The 27337-nt window shown below is 41.8% G+C and overlaps 1 protein-coding gene across 1 annotated transcript in view; it reads right to left on the bottom strand.

Moving 5' to 3' along the window:
- SEC16B (SEC16 homolog B, endoplasmic reticulum export factor) overlaps window positions 1-18208 on the bottom strand; it is a 55105-nt gene extending 36897 nt beyond the window's left edge. Inside the window, exons 1-2 of the mRNA XM_060142169.1 lie at window positions 18187-18208; window positions 385-738 (exon numbers count right to left, since the gene is read on the bottom strand). Of these exons, the coding sequence (XP_059998152.1) occupies window positions 385-680 (296 nt within the window). The 5' untranslated portion in view covers window positions 681-738; window positions 18187-18208. The remainder of the gene's footprint in view (window positions 1-384; window positions 739-18186) is intronic.
- Between the last annotated feature and the right edge of the window lie 9129 nt (window positions 18209-27337).

Genomic DNA, 27337 nt, shown 5'->3' with positions numbered 1-27337 from the left:
AGAGGATAAGGAACTTTTTATAGAGGTCCATAGGAAAAGCTTTTCCAGAGTCTACAAACATTGCCTTTTGTGATCCCAGAGTAAGAGGGTCTCATCTGCTGTCTTGAATTTCATCATTCTTTCTACCCTCTCCCCGCATCACCCAATCACATTGTGATGGCTTCTTTAAGAAGCTCCCCTAGGGGATAAAGAAAGGAAAATATTATATTTTCAGTCACCAAAATCCAATTTGGGAGAGGAAAGGGTATAGCTAAGTCAGTGTAGTAGGGTGGAGAAGGAAAAAGAAGAAAAAGAGGAGAAATAAAAGGAAAAGGAACAAGGAAAAGAGCAATCTGTTTGTAAGCATTTAGGAGAGCTGGGTCAATTCCAGCTCTAAACCCATACCTTGAATACAACTGACTGGGATAACCACCTTTATAATAGTCATCCCTGGACACAGGCGGATGCCATTCCCCAGGCCTGGACGCGTAGTGAGGCTGCTGGTGGTCTGCCCCAGGGTCCTGCTGTGGTTGGGGGCTCCTGCCCATGTCTTGTTCTTGTTGGACCCTCTCTCCATTGTGCCAAGAGTGACGAATAGGCCGATAGTATCTGTCTCTCTGAAGCCCTCGGTCTGGATCCCTTGATGGTGCTGGGGGCCTCCCCTCTGGCTGAGGCGGCCACTGGGGAACCCAAGGCTTCATCCCTGACCTTCTGAATTTCTCTCGTGTTTTGAGTCAGTTGTGTAGTTATTTTATCTTCCTACAGACAAAACAGAAAGAAAAAAATTATCATCATTTTAGGCCTATATCCAAACATGAAGGTTAATTAGGTTTTGTGAAAGAAGCACCTACGGTCCTCAAAATCTTCTATCTAAAACAAACCACACAGGCACTGATACAGAGATAGCTGAAAAAAATCTTAAGGAGATATTTGAAATAAATAACAGGCTAGACAACTATACTGATGTTGCTATAAAAATTAAAAAGTATATTTGGAGCAACAATAGATGTGGGAGGCATGGGAGAGAGAACAGTAATAGATGAAGCTCCAAAACACTATCAAAGTATCCCAATTAAATACATGTGTGCTGGACTTCCCTGGTGGCACAGTGGTTAAGAATCTGTCTGCCAAGGCAGGGGACATGTGTTCGATCCCTGGTCCGGGAAGATCCCACATGCCGTGGAGCAACTAAGCTCATGCACCACAGCTACTGAGCGCGCGTGCTGCAACTACTGAAGCCCATGCACCTACAGACTGTACTCTGCAACAAGAGAAGCCACCGTAATGAGAAGCCCACACACCACAACGAAGAGTAGCCCCTGATCGCCACAACTAGAGAAAGCTCGCGCGCAGCAACGAAGACCCAACACAGCCAAAAATAAAATAAAAATTTAAAAATACATGTGTGTTCACATATTCCACCAGTAAATGTTTATTCAACATTTACTATGGAGGCCGTATGCTGTCATAGAAATAGAGTGGGCCTTAGACAGAGCTAGACCACAGTTCAAATCCTAACTCTGCCACTTATTAGCTAGTTAAATTTTTCAAGCCTTAATTTCCTTACCCATAAAATGAGGACCATAATGAGCTGACAGGGTCACTGTCAGAGTCAGAGATCCTTACACTCTGGCTGGTATATAGTAATTGTTCAATAAATAACAGTTAGTGTTATCAGAGATAAAGATTAGGGTAGTGTGAGCAGCTGAAGACATTTCCTAAATAAAAAGGAGCTTAAAGTGACCTCAAGAGACATCTTTTCTGAATCCTTGAAGTCTTAGAAGAACTAGGCCCTATAATCTGGCCATTCCTGCCCCTGCTCCAGGGGAGGCGATGAGACGCAAGTTTGGGATTGCTTCCCTGACAAACTAGAGAGCCGTGTCTGGAGATTTTAAAACCTGGAAGTCTCCCCAGCATCAAACTGATTTTCCCCACTTATGCTTCAAAATGGGAAATAGCTCCAGAGGACAAGATACCTTCCAAGCTTCTCTGCTTGTATCACAGAGCAGCACCCGTGTCCAGCTGCCCCCAAAGAAAAAGCACACATCACACCTTACTGCTGCTCAGGAGTCTCTCGTGTCAGAATACACAGCTCAGTCACACCCCGTGTTTCTTCTCCCTTGGGAACTATTTTACGTTGAAAAGTTCTGATCGGATCCAGTCAACTTGCTCCCACTCCTGAAACTCCCAGCCCAATATAAAAATGAATATCAGAACAAAAGGTCAAAGGGTGTGTGTTGAAATCAAGACGTCACACTGCTTGAACGCGGCGGAGCCAGGGTCCACAGCTATGAGCCGAGAGCTGTAAGCAGAACATACCAGAAGAACAAAGCACAGAAGTGCCTTCCACCTCGAGAGCAATCCAGCTCAGGAAAACCTGCACCTTCCTTCCCGTGTCAGCCCACTTGCTTGAAAAAGTCAGGTGCGATGAGAGCCTTTTCCAGCAAATCCCAGCAGAGGCCAAATGCCCCGGACACGGTGAAAGGCTAAATGGGTTTTTCCTGAAGGCCCACGGAACTTGATAGCATTTGGACACAAGCAATTTCAACAAGAAGAAAGCTTCTTCCACCTTGTTCCAGATATTTTCACTAGACAGCCCTCCTCCGACTGCAAAGGCGCAATACCCAGTCCCTTTGCCAAAGTCAACTATAATTGATTTTCATTGCCAAGATATCAACTCCAGCAGGTTAGACCTCAGGTTACAATTAAGGACCCCAAATGAAAATCACCTAAGATTCTGCAAATGAAGGCATTACATCTACGGTGACAAGTCATACTCACACATCACATAAATGACCTTCCCTGGTCCCACTAAAGTCAGTATTGCCTTTCCTAATTTGACAGCACAGCAAGTACAGCCAAGACAAAGCAAGCAAGGGCGCTAGCATTCCCACACACCTGCTCTGACGGCTCTCCACCACCTTCCCTCAGCGCAGCTCCAGGAGTGTCTGCTCTCCTCCTGGACACTGTCAAAGTCCAGGTGCCACATCTACCAAGACTTACCTGGCCCTCAGATCTACAGCCTGTCAGCTACCTTTGCCACGGCCTCCATGGAGCCGATTCACGAGGGCAAAGTACAGTGCAGCTCCCCCAGTCGGCCAGACCCGGCTTGTATTTGCTCACAACCCTGTCAGAGGCTGCTGCTTCTGTTTGCCTGGTCGCGGGCTGAGCCAGGTTCACTCACATGTGACATGTGACAAAGCATCCAGACCCCCACAGCAAACAAGGAGCAGAGACCCGAGGGAGAGGAAGTGCAGAAAGCCTTGAGGCAGCCTGACCCGGGGAGAAGAGCGTGGCCTATGGGCTGTGAACTCCTGGCTTGGCCACGAGTGGCTCTATCGCTCAGCCTCTCAGCTTCTTCTCTAAAAGGACAATAACAGTACTTAGCTTATGAGGGTCATCGTGAGGAGTACAGGCAGACCTCAGAGATATTGCCAGTTCAGTTCCAGACCACTCCAACAAAGCGAGTCACACGAATGTGCTGGTTTCCCAGGGCGTATAAAAGTTACGTCTACACTGTACTGTAGTCTATTAAAGTGTGCAATAGCATTATGTCTAAAAAACAATGTACCTTAATTTTAAAACATTTTGTTGCAAAAAAAAAATGCCAAAACAATTACAATAACATCAAAGATCACTGATCACAGATCACCAAAACAAATGTAATAATAATGAAAAAGTTTTACATATTGTAATAAATACCAAAATGAGACGCAGAGACACAAAGCAAGTGTTATTGGAAAAACGGCACCGACAGACTTGTTTGACGCAGGGTTGCCACAAACCTTCAGTTCGTAAAAAACACAGTAAAGTGAAGCGATATAAAACGAGGTATGCCTGTAAATGTTGGCAAGGTGGCACATGATATATAATGATGTATGCTCTTTAAATAAGTATTATCTGTTCCTTTCAAAAGAGATGAGCTAATTCTACTGGTTGAGGCAGGCAGAGTACTCACTGGTGGGTAGTAAATGCCCAGTTTGGGTTTTTCTCATTCATGTTTCTCTTCATTGGATTCTGGTTGTGCATCAGTTGTGCTATCTAGATGGAAGGCAAATTTAAATTCCCAATATTGAACTGAAGGCACTGAGAAGTTTTCTACTACAAGAAAGTAATTTCTTTGTTTGAAAAATACATTTCTTTAGGTAAGTACAGAGTAGCTCATGTCCACTTTTGAATTAATATTTTAAAAGTCAGCAAATCATCATGCTGTACACCTTAAACTTATATGTTATATGTCAATTATATCTAAATAAAGCTGGGGGTAAATATAAATAAAACTCAGAATTTGCTCTAAAAAGGCTCAAATCGTTTATTCTTTCTTTCAACAAACACTAAGTCCTTATTATGTATCAGGATTTGACACACACAGACATGAAGGACACAGTCCTTGGTTCTAAAAAGCTTCGAGCAAATTAACTTCTCATGTTGTTATTAGTCCAGGGAAGACCGCCACAGTTGGTCTCATGGTCAGATAGGGTAAGGTACCGAAGCTATAAGACTTTGTCACGGCTCTACAACTGACTCCTAGGACCTGACAACTGAGTGTAGAATTCTCTGACTCTGGGTCATTGTTTCTTACCCCACTGGTGAGGTTTGACTCACTAATGGCTGCACTGCCATTTTTAATCCTCCTGGGAAGAGGTACTGGAGAAGGACACACACATTGACAGCCGGAGTCAGAACATGGTTGATTATGACACAGACTCAGATATCAAAATATCTGTCCCAATATCTCACAATAACATTCAGAAAAATCTGATGTAACTCTTTTGGCTTATAACATGACGTTAGTCCTGCCCTATAACACCAGCTACATTACTGAAATGTTGACTTTGGAAGATACCTTACAGGTTATTTTAGCAACTTCACTTCGTTGGTAATAAAACTAAGATCCAGAGAGATTAAGTGATTTACCCAACGTCACAAAGCTAACTAGAAACTCAGTTAAGATTATATTGATGTACTGGACCTGTCTTGCATTGGGCTTACAAGAGCTGATTATTAAATATTCAGGAATTATGTGAGCCAGTAGTTAGACCATTGATCATTTGAAATCCACCACAGTGAGAGTATTTACACCACAGAAATTGGCAAGTGCTACAAAGCCAGGTTGTTGTTGTTTTCCAATAATCAGTTTATCGGCATAATGATTACAACTCCAAACTCCTAACTCCTATTCCAGTGTTCTTTCAACCACAGAATTGTCATTCTTTTACAAGCCTTCATTGCACGTCTCTGGTTTAAACATCTAGCTCAGTTACTCCAAATGCTCCTTTTGTGACATCCCAAAGCGTCCCTAATTATCTCAAGAGTTATTATGAAACTCTTCAAATACTCACCAACCAAAATTAATTTTAATTAGTTTTAATTATTTTATATAGACATATGGCATACCACAGTTATATGGGTCATGGAATGAAATAGATCGCGTGGGATCTCACCACTCCAAAAGTTTGGGATTTACCAGTCCCTGCCTTCCCCAGCCCCATATATCAACAGTTACTAAGTCTTTCAACCTGGCAACTCAAGTCTTCCTGATTCCTAACAAAATTCACTCAGTTTGAGAATACATTAGCAGCTCATCCCCAACAGGAGTTGGGCTAAAATTGGTCTTGTCACCTCAAGTCCTGGCTGCAGTGCCCTGGCATGATCCCACAGGCTCCCACATGCTAGAACAGTTATAGTCTTCACATTATCTCTTCCCCAAGTGTCCTGTCCTCTTGCCTGATTCCTGCTCTGCATTCCAACTATCCACTGGAATTGGAGCCCTGGCCAGTTGCTAATTGTTGTGAATTTCCCTTCCCAGTCCCTGCCACCCTTTCCAAATGTCAGACCACTAAGAGGATCTTGCTTCAACCAGGAATAACTACCCTAGTTTGACATCTATCTAACGAAAGCATCATCACTGCTAATGATGCTGCTAATCTCTTCCCACCAGAATAGTGCTGATAGATGTGAACACCCACCTAGATCTAGGTCAGGTTTGCCATGAATCCGTGAGCACTATGATTTAATGACTGTTGACTCTTGCAAGGGACAGCTCAGCAGCTGAGACATGCCCCAGGCTTGACCCCATTTCTTTACTAAAAGTAAAAACTTAGGAAACAAACTGAGAGGCCCTATGTCAACAGATGAACAGTAATTATCTGTCTGGGTAATGGGATTGCAGGTGATTTTATTTTTCTCTTCTTGTTTGTCCATATTTTCTAACTTTTCTACAATAAACTTACATTATTTTAAAAGACAAAATCAACTGGCATTATTTTTGATTAATACTGTATCCAAGGCAAGATTTCTAGGTCAGAGGTTATATTTTTGTTAATTTTTATAAATTTCTTTCTAAGAATATTATAGCAATTTACACCCACACCAGCAATGCATGAGAATACCTTTCTTTTTTTTTTAAGTTATTTTTTAAACATCTTTATTGGAGTATAATTGTTTTACAGTGTTGTGTTAGTTTCTGCTGTATAACAAAGTGAATCAGCTATATGTATCCATAAATCCCCATATCCCCTCCCTCTTGAGTCTCCCTCCCACCCTCCTTTTCCCACCCCTCTAGGTGGTCACAAAGCACCAAGCTGATCTCCCTGTGCTATGTGGCTGCTTCCCACTAGCTATCTATTTTACATTTGGTAGAGTATATATGTCAATGCTACTCTCTCACTTCATCCCAGCTTCCCCTTCCCCTTCCCCATGTCCTCAAGTCTATTCTCTACGTGAGAAGAACTTTCTGAACATTCTTATCCACACTGGATATTCTTTTTAATATTTCCCAATTAAAGGATGAAAAATAGCAACAACAAAAAATACTATATCCAGGGCTTCCCTGGTGGCGCAGTGGTTGAGAGTCCGCCTGCCGATGCAGGGGACGCGGGTTCGTGCCCCGGTCTGGAAAGATCCCACATGCCGCAGAGCGGCTGGGCGTCCGGAGCCTGTGCTCCGCAATGGGAGAGGCCACAACAGTGAGAGGCCCGCGTACCGCAAAAAAATAAAATAAAATAAAAATACTATATCCAAATGTGGTGTTGTCATATCAGTAACTAATTATGCACTCATGTTGCTAAAATGGAGCAGTGACTCCCCAAAGCATCCAAGATTGATCGATTGTGCTCAGTCTGCTCTTCTGGAAAGATGACTCTGGAAGTCATTTATTCACTAAGCAACTGTTTTTTGAACACCCATTATATGCCCAGCATTGTCACTTGCACTGGGGATACTGAGATAAATGGCATATAATCCTTGCCCTAGCTTTCAGTCTGGTGGAGCAGTAGAAATTCAAATATGCAATCAATATGCAATGCAATCATTATTCTAATGGGTATAATCACTACTTTTTCAAATAGGAGGAAGCACGGGGGCAGGTGCAAAACTAGAAACAGGGAGATGTGCTGTTCAAGGTTACCCCACAAACAGGCAAGACCAATGAATACCTCAACTAGAGCAACTGCAAAGAGGTTGGAAGAGAAGGAACAGATATATGAATATAAAGTAGAATCAACATGAATTGACACTCTGTTGAATGTAGAAAATGAAGGAGAAGGAAAAGTCAAGGACAATCTCAAGTTTTCAGGCTATAAAGACAGGACCACACTGCCCCTTTTTGGGATAATAATCTTGGAAGAGGAGCCAGTTTGGTGGGAGAAGATGACAGCTTCAGCTCTGAACATGCTAATTGTGAGGGGCCTCTGGACAGAGGTAAGTGTGGTCAGTGAGAAGTCAGTTTTAAGAGTGTAGAGCTTAAGAAAGGGGTCTAAGGAGAGAGACGTGGTGATTGAAGCCACAGGTATGGGTAGTATTGCCTAGGAAAAGCTTGAAGTTAGAAGAGAAGTCCTAGGGAGAAGTTCTGAGGAAGAGCAACATTGAAGAGCTGGACACAGAAAGAGGAGCCTGTGAAAGACATCAGTGAAGTGCCGGAAGGTGGGCAGAAAGCCAGGAGAGGATGGTGTCCTAGAAGGCAGGGGAGGTGATGGCTTCAGAAATGGGAGTGTGGTCAACAATACTGACAATAGGAGAGATACTTAGAGAGGCTACAGTGAAAGTGTTCACACACTGGGTTAACCACCGAGGAGGTCTGATGATCATAACATGAACAATCTCAGTAAAACTATGGTCAAGGGAGTGAGGAATTAGACACAGAAATCACTTACACAGCGAATGGAAAGTAAGGCAAAGGAGAAAGCAAGTAGAATTACTCTTTCGAGAAGCCTGGATGTGAAGAAAAGGGGACGATAGCCGGGACTACTATGAGGCACTTGGGATTGAAGAATTGGTTTAGGGTGGACAAGATGAAAGGGAGTTACATGCTGATTCATACGGAGATTGGAGATACAGAAAGCAAATACAATTACTGGAGGAATAAATCTCAAAAGAGGCTGATCACATTGGATCCAGAGCATAGGAGCAAAAGTTAAGCCTAGCTAAGAGGAAGGGCATCTCTTCCTCTGAGAAAGAGATAAAGGGGGTGAAGACGGGCATGGATGGAGGCAAGTTTGTACAAAAAGGGACTGGATACTGAGACCTCTCTGTGTAGTAGACTGCTAGAGATCAGGGTGAGCATTTAGAGAGAGACCTGAGAAACGTGATGCATGTTTGGATTGGCCCGTGTGGAAACTGGGAGTGGGCTTTAACCAGGAACATGTCCTCAGAGGAACAAGTAGGCAGGAAGTGCAGCTGTTATTGGACCCTTAGACAGATTTGAAACTCCATGGGGACACTGAGTATCTGTGTTTGGTCCAGGCTATGACCACAGTGCCTAGACGGTGCCCAGTGTGTGATAAGAGCGCAATAAAGATTTTATTTATAAATGAATGGACATCTGAAATTTATAGCAGCAACAGCCTTACTGCAGATCGTATCCAGTAGTTTTTACAGCCTGAGTATAGAATTAAACTCTAACAGGGAGTTCCTAGAGAAAGTAAAAGGGAATGTTGAGGCAGTGAGTTAAGAGGACTGACCAGAGAGTGGTTAAAGGTATGCCATGTGGGTCATAAATGAAACAGAAATACAAATTCTCTGCATACCTTGTTAAACTGAGGTCCCTAAAAATACTTAAGAGACCCTCTCCAATAGGACAGTGAAAGAAAAACATTCAATCACAATTCAAACTAAAAAACCTTAGTTGAAGTGGGACTGACAGGATAATGCCTATACCCGCCTTTCCAAAAATATCTGATACACTGAGATGCTTTTTAGTCAGCCAGCATCTCATAGCTGTGACTCCAGGAAGGAGACCTGGGGAAGGTTTAGCGTCGAGCAGCCTCTTGACTCCAGCAAAGCCAGACCCTGAAGCCAGCCTTGGAGATCCGAAGCTCATGGCCTTGGCCAGGGATTGGCCACCAAGGCTTCAACCCCTTCCTTCCGGTAAGCTGGGTGGCAGGCGAGAGGCAGAGCAGCATGTGCCTGTCAGCAGTTCCATTATCAGGAAGGACGAGTGCCAGGAAAACATGGTCTAAGGGCCAGAGACAATTAGCCTGGCACAGGCATCACAAGCTACTCATGCCAATCCTGGGACTGTTGCTCTCACCACAGTCCTAGAAGTGAAGGTTTGGTTACTTTATTGGTTTCCTACAGGACCAAGGAACTCTGTATGTGAGCCCTGACAAAAGGGGTCCTTTAAATGCCACCCCTGTGGCTGCCTGCACACCTGACCCCCCGATTCCGCCTCTGCTACCAGGTGCTAGAGAAGGAGGGTACCACTCACGAAGACAAAGGCCTCCATTCTTCCTTATCAGCCCTGGGCTGGCAGAGGGGGCCTCACTTTCTCCGCTCTTTGCCCCTCCCATTTTATTGATGCCCCCTGAACCAAGATGAGTGGGGTGGCAGTTGGATGCTGCTGTGACTTTTAACCCCACGTCAAGCTCCATCAGGCAAAGGTGACTCATGCACCTGCTAAATGAAATAAAAGGCTATAAATGCTGGGAGTGTCCTCCGAGGCCGCAAAGCCAATAGGAAGGAAGCAGAATAAGGCTACCTGAGTGTGAATCTCAGCCCCTCTGTCTGCTGGCTGCAAGAAGTTGAGCAAGTTATCCTGTAGCTCCTTTTCTTCCTCTATAAAATGGGGATGACAATAATAGAACTTTTCTCAGAGAGTTATTGTTTAAGAGTAAAATTAGGTTAAAAAACTACAAACTACCTGACATATAGTAAATGCTCAATAAAAGTTAACTGTTACCATTTCCCTGAAAATGCTATAAAGTGCTTAGGAAGCGTTCTGTACAAGTCATCAGTCAGGAATTAATTGATTATCCATTACTGCTCTGAAATCCACAACTCCTCCTTCACATTTAACCCAGTGTCCCCACTGAACTATGAGATCAAGGGAAAACTGAGAAACTATGTCTCATAACTACATACGACAAAAAAGAATGGGTTAACGTAAAAACATCAGAATTAGAAACGTCATGAAAATGCAGTCCTATGCTTCTCACTCTGGACTATTGTAGCCCCAGGGACAGTGCAGGATGCCATAGGATCAGCGCTAATTTTATTTTATAAGCTATTTAAAATATTATTTTAATTTTTAACAAACACAAATATTGTACTATTGAATATTATGGAATAAAATTCAAATTTGTATTAATTTTTACAACGATGAGTAACTTCAAAAAATTTTTGTACTTGCAACGGACAGGTACACACCACGCACATACACACACACACACACACACATTCACATATACATCCCCTGCACCCCCAGGAATCACTCCCTGCCATTTGATGGAAATGTTTGAGAGACACATTCCGAACAAGAGCAGACATTCAGACATGTAACTGATGACCTGGAAAAAAATCTCTGGAAAGAATCCATCCCTGCAGGTGAAGCAGTGTCTAAGCCAGGGAAACTCAGGCCAAGGCATAGAGCTCTTTGATTTACAGACCTGTAGCACTCCAAGCTCTCCACTGCTGGATAAAAATCCTCTATTATATAAGATTCTACAGGGTACCCAGGAGGCCAGTGACTCTCCCAGTTTAGCTGGGACAGGAAGCGTGTGGTCTCCAGTTAAGGTACATTATCAGACTCCTAATAGAAACACACCCCAATATTTTAGAGTCAAGATACTCTTCCTTGATGGTAACACACATGCATGACTCAGACCCATTTAAACTCTTTGAATAGGGGAAAACGTCATGCCACTCAGCCTCCTTCTCCTCTCCAGGTTACATAGTCCCAATTCCGTTTATGTTTCCTTGTACAACTTCCTTTCCTCAATCATTTTGAAGAGTAGCAAAGGCCCAGGGGAAAGGAAACAGGAATTGAAACCTGGATTTAGTTTTAACACCGCCATTTCCCAGCCATGTGCCTTTGTAAAACCATCATTCAGTCTCTATGAGCCCCAGTCTCCTCCTCTTTAAAATGCAGTCTAAAAAGTATGCCACAGGGCTGTGATGTGGATGAAATGAAATGTTACATGGAAAAACACCAAAGTGCCTGTTAAATAGAGGTTTGCAATAAATCTCTTTGCCTCTTCCTCTTCTGGGTTCCTTACCTGCTGTTAAAGGGGTAACAATCTAAACTGTATACAAAGCTCATGAGTGTGGTACAGTATAAGGGTTAGGAGCTCAGGTTTTGCAGTCCAAATTGGATGAGTCCCAGAGCCTCCCCTGACTAGCTGTGAGACTTCAAGCAGGTTCCTTAACCTCTCAGGCTAAGTGTTCTTATTTGTTAAGTGATTGTATACTAATGGATATCTTCAGAAGGTTGTTGTGGGATAAATGAGACAAAGTACTGTTCACGGCATGTAGGAGGTGTGCAATGAATATTTGATTCTAGATGAATGCACGAGCTAGGAAAAGCACGTGGCACAGCGCCTGCACATAGGAAGTGTTCACCAAGCGCTGGTCGCGCCTGCACGTAGGAAATGTTCACCACGTGCTTGTCGCCAGTGTTGTTGTGTAAAAGAATATAGCAGGAGAGTTCCCTTCTGGGCTGTTCAGGGTATATGTTCTTATGTTCTTTTATCATAGCTGTTCATATTTAATTTTGATCTTAGCTATTCTTTATTACTGACTTAGAATCTAATCTTAGGTTATTGTTTTTAATTTTTCTCCTGCCTTCTCTCTCATCATCATAATCCACTGCATTCATAGCTTGTCTTCCCCAGTGGTGGGCATCCTTGGCTCTTTATTTACATTACCCAGTGGTATCAACAGAGTTTGTCCATTTAGAGAGCAATGAAAGTGAGACCAGAAAGGGTAAGGGCTTTCACTAAACTCACGCAGTGTCAGTATCAGTCATCAATTGGAGGAAAATCAATTACAGGACTTCTAGTCAAAGCTTTGTTCAGAAAAACATACTGGTTAGTAATAGCCATGTGATATATTTAATACAAAAATGCAATTATTTAAAAATCTATTCCATAATCTTCAAAGCTATCAGTTACTGTAAATAGGTTCATTCAATTTGACATATAAATAGGAATATATATATTCATAAAAACAGAAACTCAAAGCTTAATTTCTGTATTTCCTCCTTGTCCCATTTGTCAGTCAGTAAAGGCGCATATCACTTTGCTGGTCCTACTCCTCTGCCTGATATTCCACGTACAGAAATAGCCCCTGTGTGCACAGCGTGAGTGCATACACGTAGTTTAGTGGCACTCACATTCTTGTTCTCTCAGCCTGGAATAAGTGACTGCAGATATAGCCAAGATCCCCAGGAGTGCTGCTCTATTGCTGAATTTAGCACATCAGGGCAATTTCCATAGAAGCCACTTATGATGCCAAAAAACAAAGCTCAAACTTCAGTTTCTGGAGGACACTGAAGGGCACGACAAGCCGATGGAGAAGTTTCTTTTCTAAGCATAAATGTCTGCAGTCATCACAAGGGAGATGGCCAAAGTTCATTATTTTCTGGGAGCAGCCCATAAATGAATATTATAGAGTCTCTGCATGCTGAGTAAATACTTACTGCCTTTCCCAACATTGTTTCTGTGACATTTCTGTACAAGCTTCCTAAGAATACTTCCTTTTTCACTAAAGATGCGATACTTTCTATGCTCCACGACATCGTGACACTATGACACCATGTCTTAGTGCTGGTCCAAACGTCGTTCATTGGATGGATGAGGTCACTGAATGAATCTGACTGGGGTATATAGCCTTGCCCCTGGGAGAATTTTTCAAATTATTTCCTTCATTCAATAAATAATATTTTGGACAAATATTAATTTATTATTTATTGTAATAAGAATATTTTCTCCTGTATGAGCTGGCTCTCCACACTCTCCCTAAAAAAGCTGCTAAGGGAACTTCCCTGGTGGTGCAGTGGTTAAGACTCCATGCTCTCAATGCAGGGGGACCAGGTTTGATCCCTGGTCAGGGAACTAGATCCCACATGCATGCCACAACTAAGGAGCCGGCAAGCCGCAACTAAGGAGCCCTCCTGAAACAACTAAGACCCAGCACAACCAAATAGAGATTAATTAATTATTTTTTTTAAAAAAAGAAAGAAATACTACAAGACTCACTCTTCTTTGAAGAAAAAAAAAAAAAGCTGCTAAGCCCCAGGACTATGTAGAAGGAAACCAAAAGAATCCTGGTTCCTATTTAATAACCAAGAAATGGGTGAGAAACTGAGTACTTCACTCATCATGTATTTATTGAGTGTCTACTATGTGCCAAGCATTGTCTTAGGTGTTAAGTGCAGGCCACAGGAAGTGACCAAGGTGAGATTGTTCCTTATCCTCTTGGAGTTAGTTTACTGCAGACAAAGTAACAGGCAATACCAATGATCAGTGCTAAGAGGATGGCTGTAAGAAACAGATGAAACACACAGCAGAGTTGCCAAACCTAGTCAGAGAAGGCTTTCCAGCAAGGAAAGATGTCTCAAAGGAGACCTGAAGGATATGAGTTCATTAGCCTGGAAGGAGGGAAGGGAGAGCAAGACAGAAGGTGATCCCAGGAAGAGGATGGATATGATAAGGGCTCAGAGGTGAAGGAGGGCCTGTGCACTCAGCACATCATCAGTGGGTTTTATAGTCAGTGTAGTTGGAGCCTAGAATGCAAAAAAAATTACTATAGACTGAATATTTGTGTCCTCCCAAAATTTATATGTTGAAACCTAATCCCCAATCTGATGGTATTTGTGGAGACTTTGGAGGGTGATTAGGTCATGAGGGCAGAATCCTCATGAATGGGATTAGTGCCCTTATAAAAGAGACCCCAGAGAAATCCCGTGCCCCTCCTTCCATGTGAGGACACAGTGAGAAGATGGTCGTCTATGAACCAGGAAGCAGGCCCTCACCAGACACCCAGTCTGCCAGCACCTTGATCTTAGACTTGCCAGTCTCCAAAACTGTGAGAAACAAATTTCTGTTGTTTATAAGCCAGCCAGTCTATGGTACCACGTCATAGCAGCTTGAATGGATAAAGACAGAAGTGATGAGGGCTGAGACTGAAGAGACTGTCCTAGCTGCCTCCGCCAGCAAGTAGAGCAGAGTGTAGCCCCAGCTGTCCCTAGTACCCAGACTGTTTGTACACAGTGTGGCAAACATGTGCTATTTCTGCCTGCCCTGCATCCTATCCTCCAGCTTCTGGTAATAAATCATTAGTTTTCCGTTGATGAGCTTCCCTGCCCCCTCTCAGTTTATACAGCATGTATGTGACTGACCCTACCCCTTGTTCTATGAATGGATGCAAAATTCATACCTGACAGTAAGAGTCCTGCAGCTCCCTGGCCAAAGTGATTAATCTGGCAGTTAGCAGATGTCCAGGGACATGTCCAAGAAGCATGCTCCCAGAACTTATACTTGAACTACTGGGAAAGAAGTGTGCTTCCCATTGGGTTGACTGAAGTGATAGAATATCAACCTGGAGCTGGAGGCAGCCATCTGTCCCCCATTCATTCACCCACCAATAGTTTCTTGAATAAATACTATGTGCCTCATGCTGTTGTAGACATTAGGGACACAGAAATAAAGGACATAATTCTGTTGTTTAGGTTTTCACCATCAACTGGAAAGGCAAATAAATTATCACTAAAAGTGATAAATGTTACATAGATTATTATATGATCACAGAAGGGCAGCCAACTCAAGCAAATCCTCCTAGGGGGGAAAACGCTCATTAAACCTTGTTAGATAATTAGGACTTCGTCAAGTGAACTGAGGCATGGGGGTGGTTCCAGAAGAGCAATCAGTAAGTTCAAAGGCATGGAGGGGAGGCCCAGCTGGACAAGCTCTGATGACCTACCATATTCAATCAGTCTGGAAGATAATGCCCTTTCAGGGGAGCGGGAGAAAGGAGGCCAGATGGCCAAACTGGCACTGAATGGTGAAGGCCTTGGATTTTTGCTGAAGACTTCAAGCGGCTTCTAAAAGACCCAAAGCAGAAGTGACATCATTAAGTTGGTATTTTAGAAAACCAGACAAGTCACAATGTAGAGAACAGCTTGGGGAGTGCCAGACTGCGGGCAGGGTGAGCCTTAAGAGGCAGTCACCACCATCCTCCGTTTTAAAGTCAATGCAAACTTAACTAAAGCACTGGTGGAAGGGGAAAAGCGAGCAGGAGGTAGGTGTCGGATTCAAGAGAAAACAAGGAAGCAGAATAAATGGGGTCTAGAGGTTCACTGTATTTACACAGCTCTGGTCTTGTGATGGTAGATGGCGATGTCCCTGATCAAGATTGAAGTGCATTTTACTGGAAGAAGCAGATATTCTGAGGAAATGTAAGTTCTGGGTGGACCATAGCAAGTTGAACTGCTGTCCGCAGGACAATATACTTAAGGGTGTCTCAGGCAGTGAATATGAGTCAGGAGCTCCTGACAAAAGTCTGCAGGGACACACATGTGGTGGGTGGTGTTCATTTGTTTATACGTTGCTTCTTTCCTGAAGATTTGTATGTGCTTTGATTTACATGTTATCAGCACACAAGTCACAATTAAAATCATGGATATGAATGAGATTGGCAAGGAATAGCACAGGCTTCAAAATTTTTAAAAACTAATAATAATTAAGGCTAAAATGCAGAGAATGAGAAGTTCATGAAGACTAAGAAGGCAGAGTCATAACAGCATCAAGGAAGCCAAGGGGTCAAGACAGAGAAAGAGTAAAGAGAACAAAAACAGTAAGAGATCAAGTTACATAAGAACTTGACAGTAGGGAGGGACCATGAGTGGTTGTTCACTGGCTGGTTGGTTGGTTGGTTGGTATAAAATGGGAGACACTTGAACATGTTTTTACCTATGGTGGAAAGACAGTGTAGAGGAGAAACTAAAGAGAGACAGTGTAGAGGAGAAACTAAAGAGATGGGAGAATAAGAGACATGAGTGATGGATGTGGTGGGCGGGGACTTCCCTGGTGGTCCAGTGGTTAAGACTCCACGCTTCCACTGCAAGGGGCACGAGTTTGATCCCTGGTCAGGGGAACTAAGATCCCACAGGCCATGCCCTGTGGTGTGGCCAAAAAAATAAACAAATTTAAAAAACAATTTTTTTAATGCACACACACACGAAAAAGAGAGAAGGCCAAGGGGGATGGAGCTCATAGCCCAAGAGAAGAGATTACTCAGGGGTCAAAAAGTACACTTTTGCCATTGAGAAGGGAGGGAGGCAGCAAGGAATGTATGAATGCCCATGTGGATAATTTTGTGAGCTAGGCTAGGCAAGGCTGATAGAAAAAATATACATACTAATTATGCTAAAGAAATTGACTTTTCCTTCATTCTATTAAAACATGTTAATGAGACACCCACAGTTTCCAAAGCTAAAATTGACTGAGCTGATTTTGCTGGGTTTCAGGAAGCTGAGGATGTATCACACAGTCCCCAGTGGTGGGTATTTTCTATTATTTTTCTTTTCTTTTTTTTTTTTGTATTTTCTATTCTATTGGAAACCACAGTCTGGCTTATTTTTGACTCAGTTTAATTCCTCTGAAGCTGTAGCCTGTGGGTCACACTTATTTTAAGAAATTTCATTTTCCTTAGTGTCAGGCTCTTGTGTCTTTGCTCCTCAAAAATCAGCAGCAGTTGGAAAAGTACCTGTTCCGATCCATAACCATTTGAAAATAGATATTTAAGGTGAGTCTGTGTGAAATTGCTACCTTTAAGACATCTTTCTCAGATACAATCTTTCCTCCTATTAATATCATATCATATGTGGGCCCGTCCAGGAAGGATCCTTCAAGTTTCTGTTACAGAAAAATCACCATTTGATAGAGCCTGGTGGGTGACATGTGAGATCTATTTTATAAATAAAACACCCGTTCCCAAATTGGATGTGGAGCAAATTCAGTGCTATGTAAAAAGCTGTTCAGCAAGGGAAAAACTCACACTAGATGAGGAATCAATTACTGATGGGGTTATCCTTCCCACCCATTCATTTTATAGCACATAAGCTGAAGCCCAGAGTGCCATATGGTTAATGGATCAATGCCAGGACCCAAATCCAGGTCTCCTGACTCCCCATCCACTGTTCATCCCTCCTCTCATAACATCTGTTTTTCTTGCTGGGCAGCAAACTCCACTGGGCCAGGGACCCCTTCCATCTTGTTCGCTTAGGTGTCCCAGCATAGAGGTAACAATCAAAAATATCTGTTAGTAAGTTAACCACACTCAGGGTGGACCACTGTTGGTCTTTGTGAGGTTTTATGAAGAGCTGAGCATCAGAGTAAAAGGTCTCAACAGAAAGAAAAAAAAAAAATCACCAACCCCTAAACACATGGTTTAGAAACTCTGAAAATACCAGACACTGAAGACATGATTTCCAGGGTGGGAGCCTTGGGAACAGCAGCTCAACCTAAGGATCCGTGCCAGGGCTTCATTTGTCATTGGGTTGGCAGGCACCATGCCCCTAGTCATCTATATACCTCGAGAACAGAAGTTTCCACCATTGCCTCTAAGTCAGCTTTAACCAGCTTGAATCCACCTTAAAATATTTAACAGGCTCTCTCCTCTCCCCCAAACACTGTAACTGCTAAGCCTCCTTTCATCTTCCCATAACAGGTACTTCAAGGAGTTAGGACTTGAAAGTGGCATTAGCCACATTTGAAGTTTGTTTGTTTGTTTGTTTTTTCAGGCAAGACCCTGTGAGTTTCTTCCTTTTGCTGAAAACCATGTGCTGGCTTGAAACTTTCTACTCTGGTTAAGACAAAATGTTTCTCAAATGAATCTGGTAGAAGGGTCTCTAGTGGGAATTGTATTCCCTCAGTATTCTTCAGTTTGAGTTTGGTTTAGGTTAATTGGTTAATGGTGAAAATAAGTACTTACATCTTTTGCCCCTAAATCAGGAGTTGCTGCTGCTGCTTCGGCTATATCCCAACATGACAGCCTGCTGTTACTCACAACTGGCAGACACTGTAAAGCGTGATGCCACGTCAGCTGCCCAGAACCTTTCTGCTTCAGCAACAGTTTCCCAACGGAATGATTTGTGTGTAGATCCTGAGGCTGGAAACATGATCTGACCACCATATTGAGAAGGTCTCAGTAAAAGAGCTCACTACCTCTTTTATTACAGAATTACAGAAAGAAGGCACATACCCCTTCATGTATCTAGATGAGAATTCCAAAAGGAACCTAAATAATATGTTGACTTTCTAAACAATCATGACAGCAAGTTGATAACTGACCAAAAAAAAAATCAGGATTAGAAAGTGAAAAAGTAAAATTTAGAGACTTGTAGTCAGCATTACAGATTTTAGTTCATCAAAAAATTATGAGCTTGAGCTGAAACAAAATTATGAGCTTGGAGTGACAGAAAACTGAAAGTGAATTCTCATGAACAGGAATATTTTTTAATAGATTATGAGACATTTATGTTGTGGAATATTCAGATATCTAATGACAAATAATGAATTAGAGCTACATCAGTTAACTTGAAGGGGTTTCTACGGAACATTAATGAGCCAAAAAAGGTATAATATTATTCTGTTTGGGGTTTCTATGACATGTTATTGAGTGAAAAAGTATAATATTATCCCACATGCTATTATATATGCATAGATATATATGATTATATGTGGTTATATATGACTATGTATCTATATAGATAAAAGTATACAAAAGATATGTACCTGGCAGTTAATAATACTTCCTTTATTTGAGGGGGAGGATGTACAAGGGCAATGACTAGGGATGGAAGTAACTTTTTTAAAGCCTTCACAATAAACAGCATTTATTACATCCCATTCCTATAAAATTATCTGCATGTATAAAGAGAAGTATGTGTAAGTTTACAAAAGTGTTAATTAGATATCTTATGGTGGTGGGCTTCCACATGATTTTTATTTTATTCTCTGTAATTTTATGTGTGTTTCAATCTTTTTCAAAGAAAAAGTTTTATTTATATAATCAGAACAAACAATAAAGCTGTTTCTATGAACGTTCTTTTTTTTTTTTTTTACTTTTTGGCCTCTCACTGTTGTGGCCTCTCCCACTGCGGAGCGCAGGCTCCGGACGCACAGGCTCAGTGACCATGGCTCACGGGCCCAGCCGCTCCACGGCATGTGGGATCTTCCCGGACCGGGGCACGAACCCGTGTCCTCTGCATCGGCAGGCAGACTCTCAACCACTGCGCCACCAGGGAAGCCCAAAGCTGTTTCTATTATGTAAAATGTATTGACAAGTGGTAACTTGCCTGAACTCTTATGCTTCTGAGGCCCTCTGCTGAATTTTAAACAGATTTGGGTTTTTTCCTTTGTGTTCCAAATACACTCCAGAATTCTTGAAGATGTTCTTGTGCTTATCTGGAACAGACAAGCCATGCCAAAGCAAAATGTAAAACACTCTTCTAGCCCAGACCTCACACGGCTCTCCTCTCCTTTGAGATAGATGGCAGAGGTGCGTCACATCTTCACACCTTCCCATGAAGTGTGGTGCAGAGGGAGGGCCCCATGGCACCTTCACACATAGAGAAGTTGTGATGGGGCTGTAACCCATACTGCCTCAGATTATGCCTCTAGAGGTGACTCAGGAATCATTTGGGAAAATGCCAATTGAGGAAAAGGGAGTTGGAATTGACCAGTCAATTCTGCTTTCAGCAACAGAGCCAGAAATTGGGAAATAAGCTCTTATTGATCAATGACCAAATAACCAACACATTTTACATAATTAAAATATGGGCAAGGTCACTATGTATTCACTGGCCACATTTTCTGAATTAAAATGAAGTGAGGTATATGAATGTACTTGGATGTAAAATTATTTATATGGAAACACCACAGAGTTTTTTTAAATTGGTGCAATCATAGAAAATTCAAGATGTCCCATCACCATAAAGACTGTGAATTAAGTAGATATTTGTATGAACCAGAAGGCATATATCATATGTATATATTCATTACTCAGGAATGGGTGAAGCTCTCAATTTTAAACTTAAATGAGAAGAAGACCTGATTTAGATAAAATTTCTAAATTATAGAACTGTTTTAGAAATAACCTTTTAAAAATAAATGTTGTTCTTTTACTTTAAACTACAAAAAATAATTCAAAGTAAAGGCAAAAATTTTTTATCCTAAAAGGATCTTGAATTCAACCCATCATTTTAGATAGAAATAATTAGAGATTCAGAGAGGTTAAATAACTTGCCCAAGGTCACACAGTAGAACTTAGGGCTCTGGCTCTCAGAGATCATCTCACAACATTGTGCTGTAAGTATTAAGAATAGATCCTACCTAACCTGACTTGTCATAACTAGAGAAGGCACTTATAATTATCATATTCTTGCTTTATATGCAAAGAGCACCTCCTTAGCTTTATGCAAAGAATATTTAAATATGACCTGCATTTACCATCTTGTCTTATGATTAGTCTAGTCTCTATTACCTTGTTAATAATCACTCAACTAGATGAAATGAAGAATACAAATAGAAATCCATAAAAAGCAGAATGTAAATAAATGCCAAGTGTGTGATGTCAGCTACGAGAAATCAGGAGAGGAAGATAAACTCAAGGTAATTTCAAGGGTGGTGAGAAAAGGAATCAATGCAAAAAAAAGATAGGAAAGAATATTCAAAATACAACGTTTCTTCTTCGAGAACACTTCTACTGCTCAGGCTATTATTGACCATACTGGGCCTTAGTTTACATGAGACTTGTGACCCTGATCCGAAGACCATCTAGCGGTCTCATTTTCCACACATTTCCCTCACTTAAAAAGAGACACATTAGGAAAATGTGCAAAAAGCATACATCCATATTTTCATAAACCTGCAATTTCCTTGGCTCAGACATCTCAGGTAAATTGAGAAAGTTATAGACCTGTCTGTATGTAACTAAACAGTTAAATAAAAAGGAGAAAATGCAATGACTGCTATGCTCCGAGGTACATACCTTTTGGGTCGCATAGGCACATACTTTGCAGTATCATCAGCAGATTCAAGAAATTAGCTCAGACTTTGCTAAACCAAAACCACAGCAGGAAACAACAAGCACAAATGTTGCTTCTTGAAAGAATTTTAAGCTCCAACCCTTAAACTAAATTACTTATAATAACAAACCAAAAATCTCATGTTTACCCACCACAAGACTAAGTCAAAAGACGGGAAGACATCTTGAACTCCCCAGGAGAGATTACACAAAAGGTTTTTGAGCAGAGGAAGTATACCACAATGGTTATGTGTGTGGGCTCTGAAGCCACACTGTCAGGCTGAGGTCCTGGCTCATCTGCCACTCTCTAGCCCCACTGATGTCAGGTAAGTAATTGAATCTCTCTGGGCCTCAGTTTTCTTATCTGTAAAATGAGGTTAAAGCAGAGAAATTGAATTGTTACAGAAAAAAGCACTTATATTAATTTTATGTAATCCACACAGCAGCATATGGAGTAGCTCTTGTTACTGCTCTTCTTTTTTCGTATTTTTGCCCATGTTAAGCTTTATTTTTCTTTTTATTATGATTTGTAGGAGTTCTAATTCTGGATCCAAGTCCTTTGTCAGAGATATCTATTGGGAATATTTTCTCCCAGTCTGTGGCTTGCCTTTTCAATTCTTAACTGTCTTTTTTTTTTTTAACGATTTTTTTATTATTGAAGTATAGTTGATTTACAATGTTGTGTTAGTTTCTGAGTTCAGCAAAGTAATTCAGATATATATATATATATATATATATATATATATAAAATTCCGAACTCCTAATTTATCCCTCCCCACTTTTAACTGCCTTTTAATAAGCAGAAAATTTTAATTTTGATAAAGTCCAATTTATCAATTCTTTTTTCTTTTAAAGTTAATGCTTTGGGGATCTTATGAAAGAAATCTTTGCCTGCCCCAAGGTTATGAATATATGCTCCAATCTTTCTTCTAGAAGCTTTATAGTTTCAGCTTTCACATTTAGGTCTGTGATCTATCTCGAATTATTTTGGGGTGTGAATTCAGGAACAGCCAGATGGGAGAGTCGCACAGAACAAGGTATGTGGGAAGGTGCCAGGAGCTTCCAAATCCTCTCCCAGCATGCTACTCTCCCCATATCTTTGTGTGTTCACCAACCCAGAAGATTCTCCCCTTTCTTTATAAATGAGAAAACTGAAACTTGCAGACAATGAGTAATTTGCTCAAAGTCCCACAGCTAGCAAGGATAACCCAGATTTTGAATACAGGGCTATGAATCTTTCATCACTGTTTATATTGCCTCTCAAGACAGCAGTTCAAAAACAGACAACACACAGATGTAGAAAAAAAAACTTATGGTTGCCAGGGGATAAGGGGGGAGGGAGGGATAAATTGGGAGATTGGGATTAATATATTCACACTGGCTTGGGTTCGGGGGAAGATGGCGGAAGAGTAAGAAGCAGAGATCACCTTCCTCCCCACAGATACATCAGAAAGACATCTACACGTGGAACAACTCCTACAGAACACCTACTGAATGCTGGCAGAAGACCTCAGACCTCCCAAAACGCAAGAAACTCCCCACGTACCTGAGTAAGGCAAAAGAAAAAAGAATAAACAGAGACAAAAGAATAGGGACGGGACCTGCACAGTGGGAGGGAGCTGTGAAGGAGGAAAGGTTTCCACACACTAGGAAGCCCCTTCGCGGGCGGAGACTGCGGGTGGCGGAGGGGGGAAGCCTCGGAGCCGCGGAGGAAAGCACAGCAACAGGGGTGCGGAGGGCAAAGCGGGGAGATTCCCGCACAGAGGATCGGTGCCGAGCGGCACTCACCAGACCGAGAGGCTTGTCTGCTCACCCGCCCGGGCGGGCGGGGCTGGGAGCTGAGGTTTGGGCTTCCATCGGAGCACAGGGAGAGGACTGGTATTGGCGGCGTGAACACAGCCTGAAGGGGCTAGTGTGCCACAGCTAGCCGGGAGGGAGTCCGGGGAAAAGTCTGGACCTGCCGAAGAGGCAAGAGACTTTTTCTTCCTTCTTTGTTTCCTGGTGCGCGAGGAGAGGGGATTAAGAGCGCTGCTTAAAGGAGCTCCAGAGACGGGCGCGAGCCGCGCTAAAAGTGCAGACCCCAGAGACAGACATGAGACGCTAAGGCTGCTGCTGCCACCACCAAGAAGCCTGTGTGCGAGCACCGGTCACTATCCACACCCTCCTTCCGGGGAGCCTGTGCAGCCTGCCACTGCCAGGGTCCCAGGATCCAGGGACAACATCCCTGGGAGAACACACAGCGCGCCTCAGGCTGGTGCAACGTAACACCGGGCTCTGCCGCTACAGGCTCGCCCCGCACTCCGTGCCCCGCCCTCCCCCCGGCCTGAGTGAGCCAGAGCCCCCGAATCAGCGGCTCCTTTAACCCCTTCCTGTCTGAGCGAAGAACAGATGCCCTTCGGCGACCTACATGCAGAGGCAGGGCCAAATCCAAAGCTGAGCCCCTGGGAGCTGTGAGAACAAAGAAGAGAAAGGGAAATCTCTCCCAGCAGCCTCAGAAGCAGCAGATTAAAGCTCCACACTCAACTTGATGTACCTGCATCTGTGGAATACATGAATAGACAACGAATCATCCCAAATTGAGGAGGTGGACTTTGAGAACAAGATGTATTATTTATTCCCCTTTTCCTCTTTTTGTGAGTGTGTATGTGTATGCTTCTGTGTGAGATTTTGTCTGTATAGCTTTGCTTTCACCATTTGTTCTAGGGTTCTACCCGTCTGTTTTTTCTTTTTTACGTTAAAAATTTTTTTCTTAACAATTATTTTTTATTTTAATAACTTTATTTTATTTTTTCTTACTTGATTTTATTTTCTTTTATCCTCTTTCTTTCTTTCTTCCTACTTTTTCTCACTTTTATTCTGAGCCGTGTGGATGAAAGGCTCTTGGTGCTCCAGCCAGGACTCAGTGCTGTGCCTCTGAGGTGGGAGAGCCAACTTCATGACACTGGTCCACAAGAGATCTCCCAGCTCCACGTAATATCAAACGGCGAAAATCTCCCAGAGATCTCCATCTCAACACCAACACCCAGCTTCACTCAACGACCAGCAAGCTACAGTGAAGGACACCCTATGCCAAACAACTAGCAAGACAGGAACACAACCCCACCCATTAGCAGAGAGGCTGCCTAAAATCATAAAAAGTCCACAGACACCCCAAAACACACCACCAGACGTGGACCTTCCCACCAGAAAGACAAGATCCAGCCTCATCCACGAGAACACAGGCACTAGTCCCCTCCACCAGGAAGCATACACAACCCACCAAACCAACTTTAGTCACTGGGGACAGAACCAAAAACAACCGGAACTACGAACCTGCAGCCTGCAAAAAGGAGACCCCAAACACAGTAAGATAAGCAAAATGAGAAGACAGAAAAACACAGCAGATGAAGGCGCAAGATAAAAACCCACCAGACCTAACAAATGAAGAGGAAATAGGCAGTCTACCTGAAAAAGAATTCAGAATAATGATAGTAAAGATGATCCAAAATCTTGGAAATAGAATAGAGAAAACGCAAGAAACATTTAACAAGAACTTAGAAGAACTAAAGAGGAAACAAGCAACGATGAACAGCACAATAAATGAAATTGAAAATACTCTAGCAGGGATCAATAGCAGAATAACTGAGGCAAAAGAACGGATACGTGACCTGGAAGATAAAATAGTGGCAGTAACTACTGCAGAGCAGAATAAAGAAAAAAGAATGAAAAGAACTGAGGACAGTCTCAGAGACCTCTGGGACAACATTAAATGCACCAACATTCGAATTATAGGGTTTCCAGAAGAAGAAGAGAAAAAGAAAGGGACTGAGAAAACATTTGAAGAGATTATAGTTGAAAACTTCCCTAATATGGGAAAGGAAATAGTTAATCAAGTCCAGGAAGCACAGAGAGTCCCATACAGGATAAATCCGCAGAGAAACATGCCAAGACACATATTAATCAAACTGTCAAAAATTAAATACAAAGAAAACATATTAAAAGCAGCAAGGGAAAAACAACAAATAACACACAGGGGAATCCCCGTAAGCTTAACGGCTGATCTTTCAGCAGAAACTCTGCAAGCCAGAAGGGACTGGCAGGACATATTTAAAGTGATGAAGGAGAAAAACCTGCAACCAAGATTACTCTACCCAGCAAGGATCTCATTCAGATTTGATGGAGAAATTAAAACCTTTACAGACAAGCAAAAGCTGAGAGAGTTCAGCACCACCAAACCACATTTACAACAAATGCTAAAGGATCTTCTCTAGGCAAGAAACACAAGAGAAGGAAAAGACCTACAATAACAAACCCAAAACAATTAAGAAAATGGGAATAGGAACATACATATCGATAATTACCTTAAATGTAAATGGATTAAATGCTCCCACCAAAAGACACAGACTGGCTGAATGGATACAAAAACAAGACCCATATATATGCTGTCTACAAGAGACCCACTTCAGACCTAGAGACACATACAGACTGAAAGTAAGGGGATGGAAAAAGATATTCCATGCAAATGGAAACCAAAAGAAAACTGGAGTAGCAATTCTCATATCAGACAAAATAGACTTTAAAATAAAGACTATTACAAGAGACAAAGAAGGACACTACATAATGATCAAGGGATCGATCCAAGAAGAAGATATAACAATTGTAAATATTTATGTACCCAACATAGGAGCACCTCAATACATAAGGCAAATACTAACAGCCATAAAAGGGGAAATCAACAGTAACACATTCATAGTAGGGGACTTTAACACCCACTTTCATCAATGGACAGATCATCCAAAATGAAAGTAAATAAGGAAACACAAGCTTTTAATGATACATTAAACAAGATGGACTTAATTGATATTTATAGGACATTTCATCCAAAAACAACAGAATACACATTTTTCTCAAGTGCTCATGGAACATTCTCCAGGATAGATCATATCTTGGGTCACAAATCAAGCCTTGGTAAATTTAAGAAAATTGAAATTGTATCAAGTATCTTTTCCGACCACAACGCTATGCGACTAGATATCAATTACAGGAAAAGATCTGTAAAAAATACAAACACATGGAGGCTAAACAATACACTACTTAATAACGAAGTTATCACTGAAGAAATCAAAGAGGAAATAAAAAAATACCTAGAAACAAATGACAATGGAGACACGATGACCCAAAACCTATGGGATGCAGCAAAACCAGTTCTAAGAGGGAAGCTTATAGCAATACTGTCCTACCTTAAGAAACAGGAAACATCTTGAATAAACAACCTAACCTTGCACCTAAAGCAATTAGAGAAAGAAGAACAAAAAAAAACCCAAAGTTAGCAGAAGGAAAGAAGTCATAAAAATCAGATCAGAAATAAATGAAAAAGAAATGAAGGAAACGAAAGCAAAGATCAATAAAACTAAAAGCTGGTTCTTCGAGAAGATAAACAAAATTGATAAACCATTAGCCAGACTCATCAAGAAAAAAGGGAGAAGACTCAATAGAATTAGAAATGAAAAAGGAGAAGTAACAACTGACACTGCAGACATACAAAAGATCATGAGAGATTACTACAAGCAACTCTATGCCAATAAAATGGACAACCTGGAAGAAATGGACAAATTCTTAGAAATGCACAACGTGCCAATACTGAATCAGGAAGAAATAGAAAATATGAACAGACCAATCACAAGCACTGAAATTGAAACTGTGATTAAAAACCTTCCAACAAACAAAAGCCCGGGACAATAGCTTCACAGGCGAATTCTATTAAACATTTAGAGAAGAGCTAACACCTATCCTTCTCAAACTCTTCCAAAATATAGCAGAGGGAGGAACACTCCCAAATTCATTCTAACAGGCCACCATCACCCTGATACCAAAACCAGACAAGGATGTCACAAAGAAAGAAAACTACAGGCCAATATCACTGATGAACATAGATGCAAAAATCCTCAATAAAATACTAGCAAACAGAATCCAACAGCACATTAAAAGGATCATACACCATGATCAAGTGGGGTTTATTCCAGGAATGCAAAGATTCTTCAATATATGCAAATCAATCAATGTGACACACCATATT

This window comes from Lagenorhynchus albirostris, chromosome 2, assembly GCF_949774975.1.
Source record: "Lagenorhynchus albirostris chromosome 2, mLagAlb1.1, whole genome shotgun sequence".
Lineage (NCBI taxonomy): Eukaryota > Metazoa > Chordata > Mammalia > Artiodactyla > Delphinidae > Lagenorhynchus > Lagenorhynchus albirostris.
This window is presented reverse-complemented; position numbering and strand designations above follow the sequence as displayed.